Source organism: Gossypium hirsutum, chromosome A01 (assembly GCF_007990345.1).
Source record: "Gossypium hirsutum isolate 1008001.06 chromosome A01, Gossypium_hirsutum_v2.1, whole genome shotgun sequence".
NCBI lineage: Eukaryota > Viridiplantae > Streptophyta > Magnoliopsida > Malvales > Malvaceae > Gossypium > Gossypium hirsutum.
In genome coordinates this window covers 26,735,874-26,756,749 of record NC_053424.1, presented here as the reverse complement: position 1 = coordinate 26,756,749, position 20,876 = coordinate 26,735,874, and the positions used below count along the sequence as shown (strand labels likewise).

General features: G+C 32.2%; 1 protein-coding gene and 1 long non-coding RNA gene across 3 annotated transcripts; one reads left to right on the top strand and one right to left on the bottom strand.

Moving 5' to 3' along the window:
- Nucleotides 1–9,461: 9,461 nt before the first annotated feature.
- Nucleotides 9,462–11,025, top strand: LOC107918061 (uncharacterized). 2 transcript variants are annotated; one of them, XR_001689899.2, is made up of 4 exons: nt 9,462–9,978; nt 10,072–10,211; nt 10,284–10,452; nt 10,563–11,025. It is a non-coding gene; the product is annotated as an uncharacterized lncRNA (long non-coding RNA). The 2 variants fall into 2 exon arrangements; XR_001689898.2 differs by having other exon boundaries at nt 10,284–11,025.
- Nucleotides 11,026–17,990: 6,965 nt separating this feature from the next.
- On the bottom strand, nt 17,991–19,215 carry LOC107917087 (BRI1 kinase inhibitor 1). The gene has a single exon (XM_016846473.2). It carries the CDS (start codon nt 18,971–18,973, stop codon nt 18,137–18,139), a length of 837 nt encoding a protein of 278 aa, XP_016701962.1. The 5' UTR covers nt 18,974–19,215; the 3' UTR covers nt 17,991–18,136.
- Between the last annotated feature and the right edge of the window lie 1,661 nt (nt 19,216–20,876).

Genomic DNA, 20,876 nt, shown 5'->3' with positions numbered 1-20,876 from the left:
CAGCTTCAATGGTGTTTTCTGAGTTTTTTCTTAAATATTCTCTGACAGCTTACTCCCATCTTCTTATCTTTGTCATATATAGGTCTTAGAATGCCCGAAAAACCAAAAAATTACGTTTTTCTATGTGTTTGGAGTGCAATTTGCAATTTTGACACAATTTTGACACATGACTGTGGCAGCCTGTGTGGGCTCACACAACCGTGTGGCAGCCTGTGTGGGCTCACACAACTGTGTGCCCAGCCCGTATGGGAGAGTCCAGCATGTGTAGCCTTTGTACCTTGCACGGATTTTCTAATTTTCACTTGTTTTTCGCTCCTTTTGCTTCCAAATGCTTTCTTAAGTATAAAAATATGAATTTAAATTATTAGGAGCATAAAATTCACAATTTTAAATCGAATAATCATCTAAAAACGCATTAAGAATGAAGCTAAGACATGTTACTTTTAGCACTTATCATGGAAGTAGAAGAAGTCTCATGTGGGCTATTGCCTAGGCCCTCATATAGTGGGAGACTAGATTGACTATGTGTTTAGAGGCTACTAACATTAAGATTTGATCCAGTTTCCTGGCAATGACAGTGATATGACGCCCTTGGATATGATTCTTAGGATAGTTAGATAATCAATTATTCTAAACTTCTCATGTGCATCTTACATATGTTCAGGAAAGGTGTGGTGTTGTATGAGGCTCGCCAGGTTCAAGCTCGTCTGTGGTAAAGAGTGGAAGGAATAGAAAATAATTTTTTTTTAAATTAGTGATGCAAATTATTCTTGATGATTTATAGGGTGTAGCTTTGTCAATAATAGTGTGTAGACATTGCTTGTACCTTTTTTTTTATTTACCAAAAAAAAACTTATTTAACCAAATATTTCAGTAAAATTAATATTCTTATTTTTATTTTATGTGATTAGTTTTAAAAAAATAAAAATAAATTTAATAATAAAATAAACCATAAAAACCATATTGCTTAGTTAAAAAACTCAAGTTTTTATATATCGTATATAAAACCCCAGAAAAAAATATATTCCCTACGCAATAATTGTAGCTTCAAAGATGCGTTGTCGTCTTGTCAAACACGAAACTCCAAATTTTAAACTATTGCATTGGCTTCAAATTACGCAAGGTTCTTTTCTTTTTGGTTGCTTGGGCATCTGATAGCCCTGTAAAAAGGGAAATTCCCTAACATTCATGCCTAAAATTGCAAAGTGCCGATCATTTATCTAAAGGAATAAATACCTCTAACATCCTTGTACTATAAGATCAGAAAGCAACTTAATCCTTATCAAAATAACCAAGATACTTTAGCCCTTTATAATGTTTGAAATGTAGTAAATAAAGTGATATTAATTATTTTTGTAACAAGGTTTTACTTGATAGAGTGAGAAAAAAATTGAAAGAATAGAAAATAATTTTTTTTTAAATTCAAAATATGTTCTTTAAATAATTTTTTCAACTTTTTACGTTTTCAAAGTTTTGGAAATATTTATTATATTTATAATTATATATATATATATTCAAAATTCAACTAATCGATGATAGAAACGTATAGATGCTTTCCACATCTGCATTTATCTTTTGTTATTTCTTTCCACCAATGTGAGTTTTTAAAGTCATAAATAATTAATTATTCTTATTTATTTTATCGCATTAAGGATTTAAATTCTATTTTTGATTTACATGATATATTCAATGGTAAAGGGTACCTTTTTATCCTTAGTTACGTAATGAAAATTAGAAAATGGTACTTTATTTTTTTCTTTCCTTTGATCATTTTTAAATGGTGCTCCTATTATACTTGGCAACCTAAAAAATGCATTATACTCTTTTTTTCGGATATACTAAAAATGCATTATACAAATTGTTTAATTACCTAAATTCAAAGCTTTACTTAATGTATATATTAATTTATTTTCTTTAAAACACCTTGTCATGTTCCATCTATCCCCTCCTTTCTCAACAAACAAGTCCCACATCGTTTACAAAAAGCTTAGATTCATAATGAAATAATCATCAAAATCCGATTGATTTGGGGGAAATTAATTTGGCTGCTTTACATGTTGTTATCAATTTCATCTCTCTAATTTTTTTTAATATTAATCTTATTATAAGATGTTATCATATCTGTTCTTTTTAATATAATATTTAGAATTACCTATAGTCTTTCCCCAACCCTTAAATAGAAGATTAGTACGCTTCGACGTACTCGAATTCACATCCTCCTATATTGACAACAATACTATCACCAATCGAGCTAAGACTTAATCAACCTCTACCTAATATATTATATTTGAAAGCGAAAGAGAAAGATTAGTTTTTATGCTCTTTTTAACTGAAATTTATTTTATCACTCAAAAGTTTATTCCTTACAAATGCTTCCTTTTAATATTATTAAGATACCAACGGATATGTTTATCTTCAAAAATTAAAGAAAATTAAAATACTAAAAATAGTTAAATTATTGTAACACCCTTTGTTGGAAAAATTCCAGTTTGAAATTGGTTTTTTTGCACAGCGGAAAATTAAAATTTTAAAAACGGACCCGGTTTGTGATATTTATAACAACAAAGATTAATCGAATTCGTACTTGTGTTTTTGGATAAGCGGATCATTAATGTTTTCTAACTTTCAACTAAACGATCTTCTCCGATATTCTCGTACCACAAACTGCTTCAAGTATGGGTTCGAACCAATTAAATCAAAACACAGAACTAGAAAAAACATTTCAAGTATGGGTTCGAACCAATTAAATCAAAACACAAAACTAGAAAAAACATTCCTTTTAGGGTGAAAACAGGAATTCTCTTTTCTTTAATAGAAATCGATAAAATTGGTATTCTAAAAAATATGTTTATAAGTTGAGAATAAATTCTCTCTAGTTTTCGGCAGAATAAAAATCTCTTAAAAGTTGTTCCAATAGCTCTACTGGTATTATCTATTTATAGGAAAAAAGGTAAAACCCTTGTAGAGTTGTAGAGCTTTATCTTAAGTAGAGGGGTGAACGACTCACCCTTATATTTCTACTAGGGCTTTCGCCCCCTTCATGTTATATAAGGGTTTTGGGCCTCTCTCACATCGGGTCTAATTACGAGTACTTCCTAGGCTTTTTTGACCCAGTACTCTGTAATATGATCCAACCCAATTCGGTTTTTCTATTTCCCAAAATAAACTTAAATATTTACATATTAAATAGTTTTCTCATCCCAGATTTAGCCTAGTAAAATTTTGACGATTTTACCCCTGGTAAAATTTTGACGATTTTACCCCTGGTAAAATTTTAACATTTTTACCCCTGGTAAAATTTTAAGAAAATTCGTTCAAAATGTCATAAATCAACATGTTCACTATGACTAAATGGTTTATTTTCATTTTCGGGCTTCAAAATAGTCCAAAAATATAAACTCATTCTTCCATCATTTGTTAAGTAATCCTATATAGGATTGCAAGCTTCCATTTTCATTTTCATTTTCATTTTCATTTTTGGAAACCTACATTCATTTCGAAATGATTTCATTTCTCCATTTCGAAGAAAACAATAATCACTCCTGAATGTTACCCATTTCTCTTTTTCTATTCATTCCGTTCATTTTTATTCAAATATGCAATTCATTTCTGGTTTCAAAGAGCTAGAGAAGGGACCGATTGGACATATGTAGTTGATGCTAAAATGATTCATAATTAAGTTCCAACTTTTCGCCTATTAATTATAAACTCAGTTAGTCATGAATTCATTCCACTATAGTATCGTGACTGAGCTATCCTCAATGACATACCATTACCAAAACAACTACTCAGTACTCGTCCAATGACCTTGTCATAAGTGTGTTACCCTTATAGGATATATTTGATCTCTTTGGGATAATATTCGTTCTCCCAATATGATACTATTTTATCTTATGGTAACCATTGCATCTGTCTTCATAAAAAGTCAATTACCATCAAATAGTGATAAAGTCATCCATCACAAAAACAGACAACCCATGGGCACGTTTACTTTTCATCAACCATGTAATGCCAATGATAGGATATCATTTGCCCATGTTTTGGGCTATGATTTTCACTTTTGTAAATGACACTACATACTACAGAAGTCGTACACCCAACGCACCAGCTTTCGATTTTTTATTTATCTAAACTCAAGCTTTTACTAGCATCAAAGCGTACGAGTCACGCATACATAGTCCACCATCCACTCAAGATTTAGATATTCCACACCATGAACATCACAAGTGAATAAATCCATAAACAGATTCAAGGTCTATTCTGCTTGGGTCCTGTCTTATGTATTGTCAGTCCAATTAGTCACATCTATGTCTCTATCTTTTGGGAGTCATCCACTCCGATGCCCAAGACAAGACATCTCCCCAATTGGACTTGATAGATGACATATTAGTCTTTTAATCAGTTTTCTCATTTTCAATTAAATTAATGACAATGTTAGGTTTGTCTACTAATACAAGCTATATTTTCGTACTATGTTCCGACCACGTAATACTGCTTAGTATTAGTTAAACATTTAAACAACCAATGAGCAACATTTGCTTTCATTTTTCTTTACATGAAAAAATCATGTGAAGAAAATTATACAAAGTATATTAATTTAATTAATCTATTTGGAAAAAATATTAAAAGTGTATATTGGCGAAAATACTACACTTAGGGCACCAGATCGAACACCCTTTACCTGACCCGATCACCAAGTCTAGGTACTGAATAACTTAACACATATCTATTCAAATATGAATATATCCATAAACAAATTATACCTCCACATTACTCCTTGAAATCTTACAACTTGACACTATTAATGTTCTAATAGTTTTTTACAATTTACAATTCAACCCCGTATAGACTCAACCAACTTCAACCCTGAGACGTAGCCTTTGTCGGTATCCCTCTGTATACATGAATAGCTACCACGCACTATGTAACTCTGGCAAAGTCTAGCTTAGTCCCTCTTTATTTTTTCGAGTCTTTATCTAACCTGCATTCGAGCAACAATTCTATAATTTCGAGAGAACTTAGTGAGATCTGTGCATAAAATGCGTGTAAGACTGCATAGTATTAATAAATTGAGACTTCTAGCTTAGAATTAAACTTCTTGAATTTCATAGGAGAATTCACGAACTTAGTTGATAAGGCCCATGCTTTATGCACTCTAAGTCGTTTACTGGTAGACTTAGACCCTGGCCTGGTCTTAACCATGTTCTCTCATGGGTCTCACCCCTCCCCATCTCTCATTATTCCACATCTCAGATAATCGTATTCATTACTTCTAGCTAATGAAGCTTGGCGTCTACTTAAGTAATTGTCATAAATATGGTCTTTACCAGAATTCAATATCCTCACTTCTTTGGAGAACTAGTGCCCACAATGCATCACTATAGTACTCGCTTTTTCAACCCATTCCTTTGAGATGCTCCATTAGACATGTGGTACTCAATGTACTATTTTCTACTAATAAATTGACTTTTATTGCTTAAGTTATTTTTTCTCTCAGAATTTTTAAATGAATCATACTCATTTCCCTTTAACCCCTCACAAAAATTTTGAACATTGAATTCATCATCACAACTTTCTTTGTCACTAGAGGAAATCTCAACAATAGGTATATTATCACATATAATTTCTTCACAAATAGCATCAACAAAATTTTCTTGTTGGCACATATCATCATCTTCAATAACATCAATAGAAGAAGACTCCTTATCATACTTATGTACCTCAACTTGCAAGGATCGTATGATTCCTATCGTCGAATCAAATATAAAGAACAATGAATTTGTTGGATATTCAGAGTCCTTGTAATCGTTCAAATCACACCACATACACTTGCTAGCTTGTTATCTTTGCTCCTCCATAAGTCATTTAAGCTTGCAAAACTTGTTATCTTTGTACCAATGTTTTTTCTTGAAAAGTCCATGAACAATGGAAGGTTGAATGACATTGGAAACAACATGTCCGTGCAAGATTTTGTACAAGTATGACATCTATGTTTTGCCTAAGGTTTATCATTCTCCTCTTCCATACTATGTGTGTGCACCATTTTAAGAATATGAAAGTAAAAAACACTCAAATTGAAAATTGATAAAGTAAAACCAAGGCTCGCCATTATGCACTCACAATAAAATAAACAACTCTAGGAGACAAGGAAAAGAAGTTAAGATTTCTCACTTGTAACTTTTAAAGAGTAATCAAACTCAATAATATTCGAAAAGATATGGGATCACTTTCTAACAAAGTTGACCTAAGGCTCGTCGTTATGCACTTGCAATAAAATAAACAACTCTAGAAGACAAAGAAAAGAAGTTAAGATTTTCTCACTTGTAACTTTTAAAGAGTAATCAAACTCAATAATATTCGAAAAAGATGTGGGATCACTTTCTAACAAAGTTGACCTAAGGCTCTAAGAAGCCAAAGAAAAACTCAACTACAAAGGAAGTAAATTGTACGGAGAAAAGAGAACAACTCTTTTCGTACCTATTAACATAAGAAGCGAAAATACGTTAGAATGCATAATTGAATAAGAAAATCCAAAAAAATAAAAGAGAAAACTTAATGCTAGAACCAAAGAAAATAAACTACCTAGTAGAAAACCTGAAACAATGGAAAATAACTTGAATTTTTCGTTCAAGGTGTTTCCAATGCGCTAAAATCATGAACATTAAAGTGGAGTCTCTTTATATGATAAATACCGTATTTGGAAATTTTGGGCATGAATTTCAACCCAAAAAATATTTTTTTAAATTTTTTTTATCTTTTCTTGATTTTTCAATTTTTCCTTTTTCTTTTCTTTTTTTTTTGTGGGAATTTTTTTTAATGTACCAAAGTGCCAAGAAATAGTATATAAAATTTCATATCGATTTTCATTCATTTACTCACTAAAATGAATGTTTTTCCAAAAAAAAAATTCAGGGTAAAAAATAGTTTTTTAGAGGCTATTTAAGAAAAATTGATGAAAACAATTTATTTAGCCAAAAGAATAAACTCAAAAATGCTCAAATTTGATACCAAATTATAGGGGGTAGCGGGAAGATTGCATTCAAGTTGATTGACACGAGTGAATTCAAATTTGACTTGAGAAGAGAAAGCCAAACAAATTTAAGAAAACAAAGAAAACAAAAACAATTAAAAAGAAATTTAAGAACAAAGAATAAATATTCAAAATAATAAATAAATAAATAAAAATCAAAAGTGAAGGATGAATCAAAAAAATCAATGAATATGGATAGAAAATAGTTGCCTAATTTATCCATTTGAGATATAATCCATAATTTTCCCTAATAATTTCCTCCAAAAAATTTGCTCGCGTCATCTTCAATGAAATAGTCATAACTTGATCTCCCGGACTCAAAATAGAGATATTCAAAGTGCATTTTGAAGCTAAGAAATAGCTCTTCAAACGCTATGCAGACACCTCAGCCTATAAATGCTTGGATCTTGTCCAAATATTCGTCGCAAGTTGACTGATCTTTTGACCTTTAAAATTGGCAGCTTGATTGAATTGACATTAATAAATTTCACCCCGTCCGTGATATTTTTTCATGTATCATATAAAGATATTTTGAACCGATATGTGATATTTTGACCGCATTGACCGATCAACAGTGGTCAATGTTGGGGTAAATGTTTATCAACCTCTAGGATCAACATGCCACGTCATTGATTCACAATCTCTTTATATGATACATAACAAAATATCTCCTAAATAATAATATATCTTACAAATGACAATATTCTCTAATAACTACCAAAACCATCAACTATTTACTCAAATTCCTAATAGAAAATACAATTTTAATCGAATACTCAAAATCCTATTAGAAACCTAATTTTTTAATTTCTTAAAATTGAAAAATTTTATAATGCCAAAAAAAAATTATAAGTTTTATAGATTTTAAAATTTCTAATTAACAATTTTTTAAGTTTTACAAACTTAGGTTTTCATTAGGACTTTGAGTAAATAGTCGATGACTTTGATAGTTTTTAGAGAATATCATTATTTGTGATATATATTGTTATTTAGGGGATATTTTATTATGTGTTACAATAAAACATGTTTTCTATGAACACTTTATATAGAAAGCACTTAGTATTACCATGTTATGGTCTATGGCTTGGTGGTTAGAAGTTGGTGTTCTTATCCTTATAACCATGGTTTGATCCCCCTCATGATAGTGTTTTTTTCCTTTTCTTTTTTTCTAAAAAAATTAATTAATAAACATGTTTTTTTAATTTATTTTAAATTTATGTTCTTTATTAATAACTCCTTTTCTATATAAAAATAATAAAAAATTATGCAATAAAAAATAATTTGTTTATATATGTCATTATGTTAAATATATTTTTTAATTAATAACTTTTTTATTTATATAAAAATAATAAATATGTAACTAAATAATGAAAATATATACTATATATATTTATCAATCATTGTATTAAAAATATTTTATTTTTAAAAAAGTGTCAACTAATTTTTTGATATATTTTTTTGGGTATATAATTTTTATATGTCAAATATCATTGTTTTCCACCTACATTGTGAGTATGGTAAATTTTAATATTATAAAATCAAATAATTATTTCAAATATCATTATTATCTTTATATGTAAAAATATTTCAAATAATTATTTCAAGTTTTTTATATAAAAATATTTTATAACTACAAAAATCTATGACTATTACTCAATTTCCTAGTGAAAACACAATTTTATAACCAAATACTAGATGTCCTATAGGAAACCCCGGTCAACGAAATCAACATGCCACATTATTGGTTCACGATCTCTTTGTATGATAAATAACAAAATATTCCCTAAATAACAATATATCTCACTGAATAATGTTCTCTAACAACTACCAAAACCATCAACTTTTTACTTAAATTCCTAATGAAAACACACAATTTTCTAACCAAATACTCTTATGTCTTGTTGAAACCCAACTTTGGTGAAAATTCTAAAAATTGTTAACTGAAAATTGCAAAATTTATAATGCCAAAAACATTATAATTTATATGATTTTAAAATTTTTCAATTAAAAGTTTTTTTTACATTTTTTTTAAGAATTATTACAAATATAGATTTCCTACAAGACTTTGGGTATTAAATTTAAAAAATGTGTTCTTAATTAGGAATTTGAGTAAATATTGTTTTGGTAATTATTAGAAGTTTATGAGAATAACCAGTTAAAAGTTGTCTTTTATGAAAGCTCATATAAAGAAGCTCAACCAAAAATTTCTGCGCTAAGCCTATTTGAAATATATTAATTAAACATGTATACAAATAAAATATATTAAAACTACATTATAATTTATTAATTAAACATGTATACAAACAAAATATATTTTTTATTCTACTTTATTTAAATAAAAAATTTCATTGAAAACTTCATTTAAGTAAAATTTAAAAAAAAAGTAAATTTTAAAACTTTATTTAAAAATTTCAATTTTTTTTTTTGAAATTATAATTGATACTTGTATTGATGGGAGAAGGAATAAACATATCAGGCCTAGAAAGAATAACCTACATCTTTTTGTTTCCTATAGGACACCGAATCGGTGCTTAAATAACGCAAAAGTAAAACAAAATAAAACAATAAAAGAAAAGGAAACTCATTCTTAACCACAAAGAAACAGAAATGAAACGACTAACCTAAACAAATTCGGACCTGAAAGCTCATCTTCCCTTTCGTTAAACTCCAAATCTCCTTTGTATCAGTTACTCACAAAAACCGATTATCGCCCAGGATCAAAGCTATTGAAGTCTTCTTCTCGGTCGGAAGCCCGAGTTCATCGGACAAACAAAGTGTCGCAAAGTCTGGACTCTAACTCTCCATCTCTTCAACTTCTCTATTACCTCTCCTTTCTCCATCCACCAGTCCTTCCACCGCACACGGGATCTCCTCTATCCAGTATTGGGGGTTTTCATGCCGCCATCCTTCCATCGCCATCCCATGGGCTGCCTTATTAGCTTCCCTGGGTATGTGCCTAAAGCTTACTCTTCTGAATCTGGCTGTACTTTCCTTGATTTCTCTAATCAGACTGCTGATTTCAGATTTATCTTCCCCTGCAGAGTTTAACTTTCGGATTACAGTTAGTGCATCACCTTCAATACAAATATCTTGGAAGCCCATTTCCTCAACCATAGTAATGGCTTGCAAACACGCCCTTGCCTCGACCATGACCGGATCTGAGATATTCTCCCACAGAAAGGTACATGCTGCAATCACCATTCCTTCATTATTTCTCGCTATAACTCCTGAACAAGATTTTCTTGTATGGTAGTTGAATGAAGCGTCGAAGTTCACTTTTATAGTGTTGTTCTCCGGAGGTTTCCATTCAGAACTGTCCACTACCTGTACTTGCCTTAAAAAACCCCCAATGTGTTTATTTTTGTGCAATAAGCTTTGACAAAGCCAACTACCTCAGAAGCTTGTTCACGAACTCCCTCATGGTAAATCTTATTACGGTTATACCATATAGCCCAGTAGGCAATAACCCTGATTTTACATGCTTCAATGTTCAGATTATTGAACTCTATTGCTAACCTCTTCTTCCAATCAGATTCTTCATTGCATGTTAAAATTGACGCCCCCAATCCCCTTAATATCTGCTACGTGAAGGGGAAATCTCTGAACAGGTGACTAACCGTTTCCTCCGCTGCTTGACAAACCGAGTAGATTGTATTAGCTACCAAATTACAACCCCTTAGTTTGTATAAAGTAGGGATGTAATCCTTAGCTATTCGCCACATATGTATTTTTATTTTACTTGGTATTTGGAGTCCCCGCAGTTTTGTAAAAAGTGTAGTTAGATAATCAATCTGAAAATTAGGCCTCTCTGTTGTAATTTGCCATTTATATCCACTCTTCACTGTATACACCCTTGTGTTGTCACCCCTCCAAATTAAGACATCCTTTGGTTCACTACGCACCAGTGAGATCAGCAAGATGTTTGCAACTTGTTCTTCTCTGAATAACTCTCGAATTGTATCTTGCTTCCAGGTAGTAGTTTCTTTATCGATTAAGTCTGACACTTTCGTATACCTAATATTAATATTCTGACCTTGTACTCTCCCGTACCCAAGTCCCGGCAACCATGCATTATTTCATATATTAACTGCCTCACCATTCTCGATTCACCAACCGAACCCCTCCTCAAGGAGATGCTGAGCTCCCCAAATACTTCTCCAGGTATATGAAGGGTAAGAGCCTAATCCTGCACTCATAAAATCCTCTTTTGGGAAATATTTTACTTTCATTACTCGAGCAAACAAACAATCCGGCTGCGTAATAATTTTCCACCCTTGTTTTGCTAACAACGCCAAATTGAACTTTGATAAATATTTAACGCCCATACCTCCCTGCGCTTTGGGGAAACACATATCACACCACTTACACCAATGTATACCTTTGTTTATCTTAGAATTGCGCTACCAAAATTTGTTCATTATACTTTTGAGCTTTTGACAAAAGGAAATCGGTAATTTAAAACATTGCATTGCATAAATCGGTATCGCCTGTAAAACTGATTTTAAAAATACCTCATTACCCCCTTGTCGACAAGACTCGCATACTCCAATTATGCAACAGTTTAGCAAAACGTTCTTTAATGTCAACAAAAGTGTGTTTTTTTCGACATCCTACCATAGTTGGCAACCCCAAATACCATTCTTGGTTATTAGAAATCCTTAACCCCAAAATTCTACCCACTTGGTTCTGTATATCAACGCCAACATTGCCACTGAAGCAGATAAGAGATTTATATAAATTGACCAACTGCCCCGACATCCTTTCATACTCCATAATCACATTTTTCGTATTAGATGCTCCTTCAGTGGACGCCTCTCCAAATAGCATACTGTCATCAACAAAAAATAGTTGAGACACCGAAACATTACCTCTACCCACCTTTGTTGCTGAAATCTGCCCCTCAGCTTTCGCAAGTGCAAGCAAACGTGAAAAACCTTCAGCATAAATGAGAAACAAGTACGAACTGAGTGGATCTCCTTGTCTTAAACCTCTGTGAGGCTAAAATTCCTCTCCATGTCTGCCATTTATCACCACAGTATACACTACACTGGATATACACTTAATAATTAAAGCAATCCACTCTTCACAGAAGCCCATACTATGCATTATTTTTCTTAAAAAACCCTATTCAACTCGATCGTACGCTTTGCTCATATCCAATTTTAAAGCAAAGCCTTCCTGCGATGTCCCTCTACATTTCTTAAATGAGTGCAGAATTTCATAAGCCACAAGAATGTTGTCAGTGACTTGCCTTCCTGAAACAAATACCCTTTGGGTATCCTCAATACAATAGTGCAAAACCCGTCGGAATCTATGAACCAGCACCTTCGAAACAATTTTGTAAATAACATTACACAAACTGATGGAACGAAATTGACTCATTGAAGTTGGTGAGCTCACTTTAGGAATAAGAACAATACTCGTTCTGTTAATTTCCCCCACATCTCTTCGGCCATTCAATACGTCCAAACAGAACTTAATAACATTATCCCCAATAATATGCCAGTATTTCTGATAAAATAGTGCCAGATAGCAATCCCATCATGATGCTTTAAGGGGCCCAATAGATTTCATCGCTACTACAACCTCTTCTGCTTTAAATTTCACCATTAAATCCCTATTAAGGTTCTCCGTAATGCATGGAGCGAATGACCCCAATAAACTATCACAATCTCCAGATCCAGTTGATGAGAATAAGTCTTTAAAATAATCTGTTGTTGTTTTTTAAGCTTCATTAAAATTCGTCACCCAAATCCCAAAACTATTTATCAACCCCTTAACCACATTCCTCTTCTTTCAGTTTGAAGCACTCCTATGGAAGAAAGACGTATTCCTATCTCCCATCCGAAGCCAATTGACTCTCGCCCTCTGTTCCCAAAAGATCTCCTCCTTGTCAACTTCAAAATTTAGATCTAGTTTAATCTCTGTAATCTCCTCTAACACCTTATCACTTATCTCACATGCACTCAATTCCATTAACTTAGCATTTAGCTCCGTCGTTCGATGTTCTCTAAACTTTTTCTCCTTAGCTGCCCAGAAACTCAACCTCATCCCCACCTCCCTCAATTTTACCAAAAAATCCTACTGATTTGAATTCCATTTAGAACTAAGCCACTCTTCAAAACTTGACTGCAATATCCAATCAGCATTGAATCTAAATTGCCACTGTTGTTCTCCAACACGCAACCTTCCATCCCCCTCTGTGTCGACCAAAATCGGGCAATGATCGGAAAAGCTAGGTTGTAGATGACTCACCCTATATCCTGGAAAAAGATCCCACCACTCTGGATTCACCACCCCTCTATCCAACCTTTCCCTGATATTGTTGCTAAGCAGCCTACCCCTTTCCCAACTGAACCACTGTCTAAAAAACCCCAAATTATTCAACTCACACTCTTCTAAAACTTCTCTAAATGCACTCATCTGTCTTTCCTCTCTAACTCTTCCCCCTTGTTTCTCATACGAAAATAGAATTTCATTAAAGTCTTCGATAATTATCCATAGCTTACTATTACCACGCTTCAAATATCTCAACAAATCCCACAACTCTTTCCTATCCTGTTCTACCGGTGACCCGTAAAAACCCTTGAATCTCCAAACAACTCTCTCAGCTTCGTCTTCCACCTCCACGTCGATGTGAGATTTTGAAAAACTCCTTAGATATAAATTCAAACATTATTTCCATCCTAATGATAAACCTCCTTTCCTCCCTACCGCATCAACATCAATCCCATGAACGAACCCGCATTTTCTTCTTATTGTCTCCATCTTCCTACCCGAAACCTTTGTTTCCATAAGAAACAAAATATGAGGCTTAACTTGTCTCAACTTACTTTTGAGACGTTTAACTGCCTGTGGTTGCCCCAACCCACGAACATTCCAGCTTAGAATTTTCATTGTGCCCGGTCGGCCAACTTGTTAGTGGCCACCGATATCGCAATTTTTGAACCCACCTCCATTAAACTATTCACCACTTCTAAGTGAAATCTCTGCCTTTTCTTGCCATCAACAAACTCTACCTGTAAATCTTCCATCTCTACACCCTCTCCCTCTCCTATATCTTGTTTCGAAATATCAATCATGCATTTTTCCTTTGCAAGCCTAAGCTGTCGGATAAAGTGTCCTACAGACTCCACACCTTCTTTATGAATACCCCTGTTTGTTACATCAGCTCCAAAGACCCTTCCCCTTCTTTCCCCATCAATATCCATACGAACCCAACATACACTTTCATTCTCCTCTTGTAGCCATTTACTCACCGCCTGCCCTTCCCTTCTTGCAGCCGCCCTTATCGAACTATCCCATCCAAACTCCACCTGTTGATTGCGTAATGTTAACCGAACCTGAAAGAAGCTTTCCCCATGTCCAAGGCGACCATAAAGAAAGCAAAATAGCGGTAATCTCTCATATTAAAAAAACACATATGTGAAGTGGCTCTGGTTAACGCCTATTCTTTTCTTCCTCTTAAGCGGAAGACGAAAATCCATAAAGACTCGTAATCGCATATATTTACCAATCCCCTTTGTCACCAATGATGTATCATACTCCAAAAATTTCCAAATAAAGTCCCCAATTTGACGAGCCATCCCTTCCGACATGAATCCGCTTAGTAGATTGTGGATCTGTACCCAGAACACCGTTTTCCAAAGGGGAATTAAACTAGGTTCCTCGGCCCGTACTAATCGGTGAAAAACAATAAGATGTCGATTAAAGAACCATGGCATACCATCCAAAACTCTCTGTATATCTATCTCGCTATAGAACCTAAACAAAATCCGCTTATCCTCCAACTCCATTATTGATATCCCCCTCAATGGATGCCACAAAAAAAATTCAAAATTATTAAATATATTTTAATTTATACACAATCAACCCGTGATAATAAAATCTAGTTATATTGTATTATATTATATTGTTTTGTCTATTTATTTAATTATTTGAATTAATTTGGGATATTTTGAATTGTTTATTGTTGGTAGATTTGTGAGTTGAGTTTTGGATATTTTATTTTAGATTAATTTTATATTATTTCTAATTTAGGTTTTGGATTAGATTTTTAATTTAAGTCTCATAGATTTTAGATTTTAAATTTTTAAGTCTTTTTTATTAAATATTAAAATTTAAAATTTTAGTATCGATTAGGATTTATTTTTCAATTTAGATCTTAAGTTTTACTAAGTTAGAATTTATTTTCTAAGTTAGGTCTTTGGTTGTAATTGGTCAGAATTTTATTTTGCTTTAAATTAGATTTAAGTTTTAATAGGGTAGATTTTAATTTCTAAATTATATTTAAGTTTTCTAATAAATTAGATTTATTTATTTTTTAGATTTAAGGTTCTTATAAGTTAGAATTATATTTAGGGTTTTAATAAGATAAATTTATATTTAGGAATTTTTAATAAGTTAGGTTTATTTTCTAAATTAGATTTTTAAGCTTAAATAGGTTTCGATTGTGAAGTTCTATACATTAGAACTTAAGTTTTTAATAGGTGGATGAAATTAGAATTTAAGATTTAATAGGATTTGATTTTAAGTTTGATAGAGTTAGGTTTTTTTTTAATTTTAATAAATTAAATTTTAGGGTAAAGTACACTAACAGTCACTCAACTTTGATTCAACTAACAAAACAGTCACTCAAGTTTCAATTTAGCCACTCAACTTTCAAAAAATGACAAAACAATCATTTTAACTATTTTCTATTACAAATGTAACGGAAAAGTGACACGATAATTGATGGATTCCTAGTTGTTATTAATCAGCCAATTGGACGTTAAGCACTAATTTAAACAACCCCTTTTATTACCAGTTTAAGGTTTAGGCTGTAGAAGAAAAAAAGAAAGAGAAGAAGAAGAGAAAAAAATGGAAAGTTGTACCAGCTTGGGGACTTGAGTAATACCAATAATCCATTAGAACTTATGGATTTGGCATAATGATGACTAAAGCTCCTCTAAGTTTCAAAGTTCCTTTGCCTTCCTTAATTAGGAAAGTCCCTTTCCACCGGTTGCTTTATTTCAATCTTGGATTTTACTTCACCTATATCAATTGATGCAAACTTAAGTAGAGTGGAGTTAAAAATTTGGGTTTGTGGGGGTTGGATTAGGACCTTGGTTGACCCCAACTTAGCTGAAATAGTAAGACATCGCGATAGGGATCAACAATCTGACAACTTAAGGTTGCAGTCAATGCAACAAGCATTAGAATGCTTATCAACGGTCTAAGTGACATATTCATGAGAACAATCACATTGGAGGGACGATAAATGGGGTTTGCTAGGTATGGCCAAAATAAGAAAAAAGTATAGATCTTGAATAAATCTATATCAAATTCAGATCCCTCTTCAAGTTCAGTAGATTTTGGCATTCAAAATAGAGGAGATGGGTTTAAGCATAAAAAAATGCCATTTTATTATTGGGTTTTACTGGAAATAAAGAAAAAAATCAAATCTTCCTCATGAAAGGACAAATAATTTCTTATTTTTGAATAAAACCCATAAACAGAATAAGAAAAAGATGAAAAGATGAAATCTTAAAGTGGGAAATCTCACAACAAAGTGAAATGCAAATTGCAGACGAAAAATACCAATTGATTTCTAACCCTTAACTCTGTTAATAGATTTTCGAATCAATTTTTTAACCCTCAACCAACCTTGAACCCTAAAATTGATTTCTAATCCAACACCCTGGTTACTTATGTATTGTTATTGACCAAAATTAGGCAGAAAAGGCTTTTTTTTTTTTTGGTGATCTAGTATTTCAGGAAAAAGTTTCGCTATGGGATGAGGTTTAGGCTGGGAAAAATTAATGAAGTATATATTTGACTGTGCAAGTGTTGAGGGATGAAGCTTATCCTTCTAAATCCTCGTACTCTGACAATATTTCGACAACCACCATATATAATTTTTAATAATTAAAAGATTTGATTCATTACCCATGACGTTCACTTAAAGCTTTTGGATTAAGTTGTAACTTTTGAAACTTGGATGTTACTCCATATAAAATGTGGGCGATGCAAATATAGCCTCGGGGTTCTACATTTCCGAGTTAATCAAAGTGATCATTTGATAGAATTGAGCAAAGATGTTATTGTTAAGTATCTGTGAAGCTTTAGATTGTTGTGGTACTGTGTTTTTTTCTTTTCCAACTCAATCAGTTTTCCTATCTGTGGTTGACAGCTAATTGTTAATATATGATGAATAGACCTTGCAATTATATTAGATGTTTGTTAACTGATAAATGGAACCTACCCTTTGCTCTTTTACACTTTATGACAACTGCTAAATGTGTTAAATTTCGGTGAAAGGATTATGGAGGTGAGATTTGAATTGCATTTTGTTTTTTTATTTAAAAAATTAATAAATTAATTTTTATATATTAGATTAAAGAGTAAATTATATATTATATTAAAAATTTCATCCATAAAAATGCACCAAACACGATGACAACATTGTTTCTGATCTTTTACAAAGATTAAAATGCAAGGGGAAAAAATAGAGGATTTTGATGGTGAAATGGGAAATTTTCCATGAAATTTTCTCCAACACTGTTATTTTTCATGGTTATTGCAGATGCGGGATTTTGCTGTCGGCCTAATCAAATAGACATATCATATGATCACAACAATCTCATGTCCTTTCTCCCTTCCCTTGCCTATAATTGATGAGAAAGTTTACCACACACAATCAGTTGCTCTTATCTGTTTCATTTTCATTAGATTTTGTACCTTCTGCAACTGTTAATTTTCTCATTGAATTTTGTATAATCAAACCGATATAAACAAGTTTATTTACTTCAAGAAAAGAAGCCACATTGCATGGAATGCTGGGATGTAAAACATAAATGTAATCTCATATTTAACATACTGAAATTAAACAACTTTCATTATTATAATTTTATGCAATTAATGAATCATGTGAACAAAAGTTTTTCATTTTAAAGATGAAATATGTTGAAGCCATCTTCAGTTCTTTTAAACTAATTTCATACTCGTTTTTATGTACCATTTATACATGAAAAAGAAAAAGAAAAAGGCAATAATTGATATAACTTGGAGAAGAAGTTGATTAAAAAGGGGAAAAAACTGAAAACTAGGCCTAGCATTTAAGTTTTATCATCCCCCTTTAAAGGAGTTCTTGCAATGAGCAATTGCAGATTGAATTGCAGCCTGCAACTCTTCCATGGTGCTATCACTAGTTGACCCCGTGGTTGCAACAAGAAGACCACTATTTGTAGGAGATGTCCTCATTGAAGCAGGAGCTGAATAATAGTCTCTTTTCCTTCCTCTCAACTCTGATTTTTTGTTTCTCAAACTCAAATTACCTGAAAATGAGTAAGCTTGTGTATGGTGATGGAGTTTCTTCTCTCTCTTTCCTATGAAGAACAACAATGGCCGAATCATCCTCATGTACCTCTTTAACGCATTACTCAAATCCAATCTCATCTTTTTCTTGCCATGTTTCTCTTTATCTTCTTTTTCTCTAACCCCTCTTTGCCGCCTTGGTAAACTAAACAAAGAGAAAGACTTTGACTTGTTCTTCACTTTTGCTTCTTCAACGGTATGGCGTTGATGATGATGATGATGACTGATATTGCTATCGCTTTTGCTGGTGGGTTTTACGGGTTTTGGATCATCAACCAACTCTTGTGGTGGAACGTTGAAACCGTCCAATGAATTGGTGGATGAACGTGGGGAGACAGGGAAGTGAGAAAGGAGATGAAGAGGGAGCAAATGGCCATGAAAGAAAAGGTCATCAGCCGGAGACAAATCGACGGCGATTGAAGATGGGGTCTTGGTTTTATAATTGGAGGAAGAATGGAGAGAGACTGTGAAGGAGAATTCATGAGAAGGAGAGGTTGAAGGTGTTGAAACAGGGGAGGATAATATGGATGACCCTTCTCTTATTTCCTCCTTTACTTTTCTTTCTTCAGGTTGCTGATAAGCATCCATGATTGAAAAATAAAGCTACCCTGAAATCAAATTTCTCCCAAGTATGTTTATGGAGATAAGGGGATAAAGAGTTTGGGTTTAATGTGTCATATTCAACCTCCTTTGTATCAGTCTACTAAATGAGAGAAAAGGGTGCGGTGGCAACTCATAATTGGGCATTGCTTAGATTTCTTTTTCTCTTTTTTCTTTTTACTGCATTTAGCAATGTATTTTGTTTTGCGTCACAAAAAGAGTTGGTGGGTTGGAGTAAAATGGTTGGGTGCGGTATACATATACAATGTTTGAATGTACTTTTTAAGTAAGACATCGAATTTAAGTTTTTGATGATGGAAAAATGTTGGGTTTAACACTAAATTTAATCTAGATTTAATGTGATTATAGAATACGAAAAATGTTAATTTTAAAATGGAAGAAAATTTTAGATGATAAACATCCAAATTTGGCCAGAGCAGGTGGATGGATTGGAATGACGAAATGGAAATATTTATTCTTGGGATATATAAATATAAAATCGAGTTGTTCTAGCATAGAAAGTGAGTCATATTCTCAAGGAAGAGAATAAAAGTGCAGACTATCTTGCTAAAATGGCTCTTGGAAGAGGGAGGGATTTTCACCTGATTGACTCCCCTCTAGATGAAATGCTAATTTATCTTGAGGCAGATAAAGAGAGGATTTTTATATCTATCAGAACTTCACTGTAATTTATCTCTGTCTTGTTTTTTTTTCACAAAAAAAAAAAGTGAGTCATGTTCGCATAGGCACAAAATGTGCATTGAATTCAATTGCAATATTTCAAAGTTTGGAATTGAAAATTGAAATATGAGACTAAGACTTGGTAAACCTTTTCTTTTTCTTGTTCTAATCATAATGACTTGAGTTAAAAAAAAAAGCAAAAAAAAGTTAGAACAAGAGTCATGTTTTATGAGGGAATGATGTCATTGGAAGAATTGAGAGGTGCACTTCAGGGCAGGACACGATTTGAATGTCTTTAAAAAAGTTGGGAGTCCACTTCCACGATTTGAATTTTTACATTTTTTTTAATTAATTTAGTCATAATTCACCCTCCAATTTCAATATTTTAAGTTGATTTTCATCAAGTATGACATTTTCTGTTTTACCAAACAAATAAATAAATTTATACTCATGGAAGATAAGTCTAATTTGTATAGAATTGTAAGATTTTATGAAATTTTATATCGGTGGCGTGATTTTTTTCTTTCATTTTTAAAACTGTCATATAATTCAAGTTAACGAAATTCATTCCACAATGTTATTAAATTTTAAAAGTAGGAAGAGAAAGGGGATTGAAAGCATAATTAAAACAAATGAGATGGGACTCACGTCATAATCCGTCATTTTAAAAAAAACACTTCCACTCCCCGTTTTGAAGAATTTAAAAAGAGATTATGCATTAGTGCAAATAATGTCATAAAAATACACCTAATTATGTGTAAATGTAAATAATAAAGATTGACCTTAGATTAAAAATTAAATAGATTATTTCTGTTCCATCCATTTTTACTATTAAAAATTGATATAGCTAATAAAATAATGACATGTTATATATATCTTATGCTGATATATAGAGACTAATTTTAAACAATAAAAATAAATTAATTTTTTAACAAAATCTTCAATTTGTTATTTGATCTTACCTACAGAAATTGATTTATCTATATTTAAATAGAGGAGACAAAATGTAAAAATCATACTTTTACCACAAATAATTTGATTGCTAAAGATCGGATATGATGCAAAAATAGGTCTCTTATATTTGAACGACTCAACTACATTGATGCTTTAGTCATGATCTCAACAGTAGGCTAAGGCAGGCAAATTCCAAAGGTGATGACTGAAGTAAAGCATGACCAAAGTGGGATTAAGATGAATGAGAGGAATTAGA

Bases quoted from the DNA above. Each gene is read 5' to 3' on its own strand.
- LOC107917087 (XM_016846473.2), bottom strand. From the start codon at position 18,973: ATGGATGCTTATCAGCAACCTGAAGAAAGAAAAGTAAAGGAGGAAATA.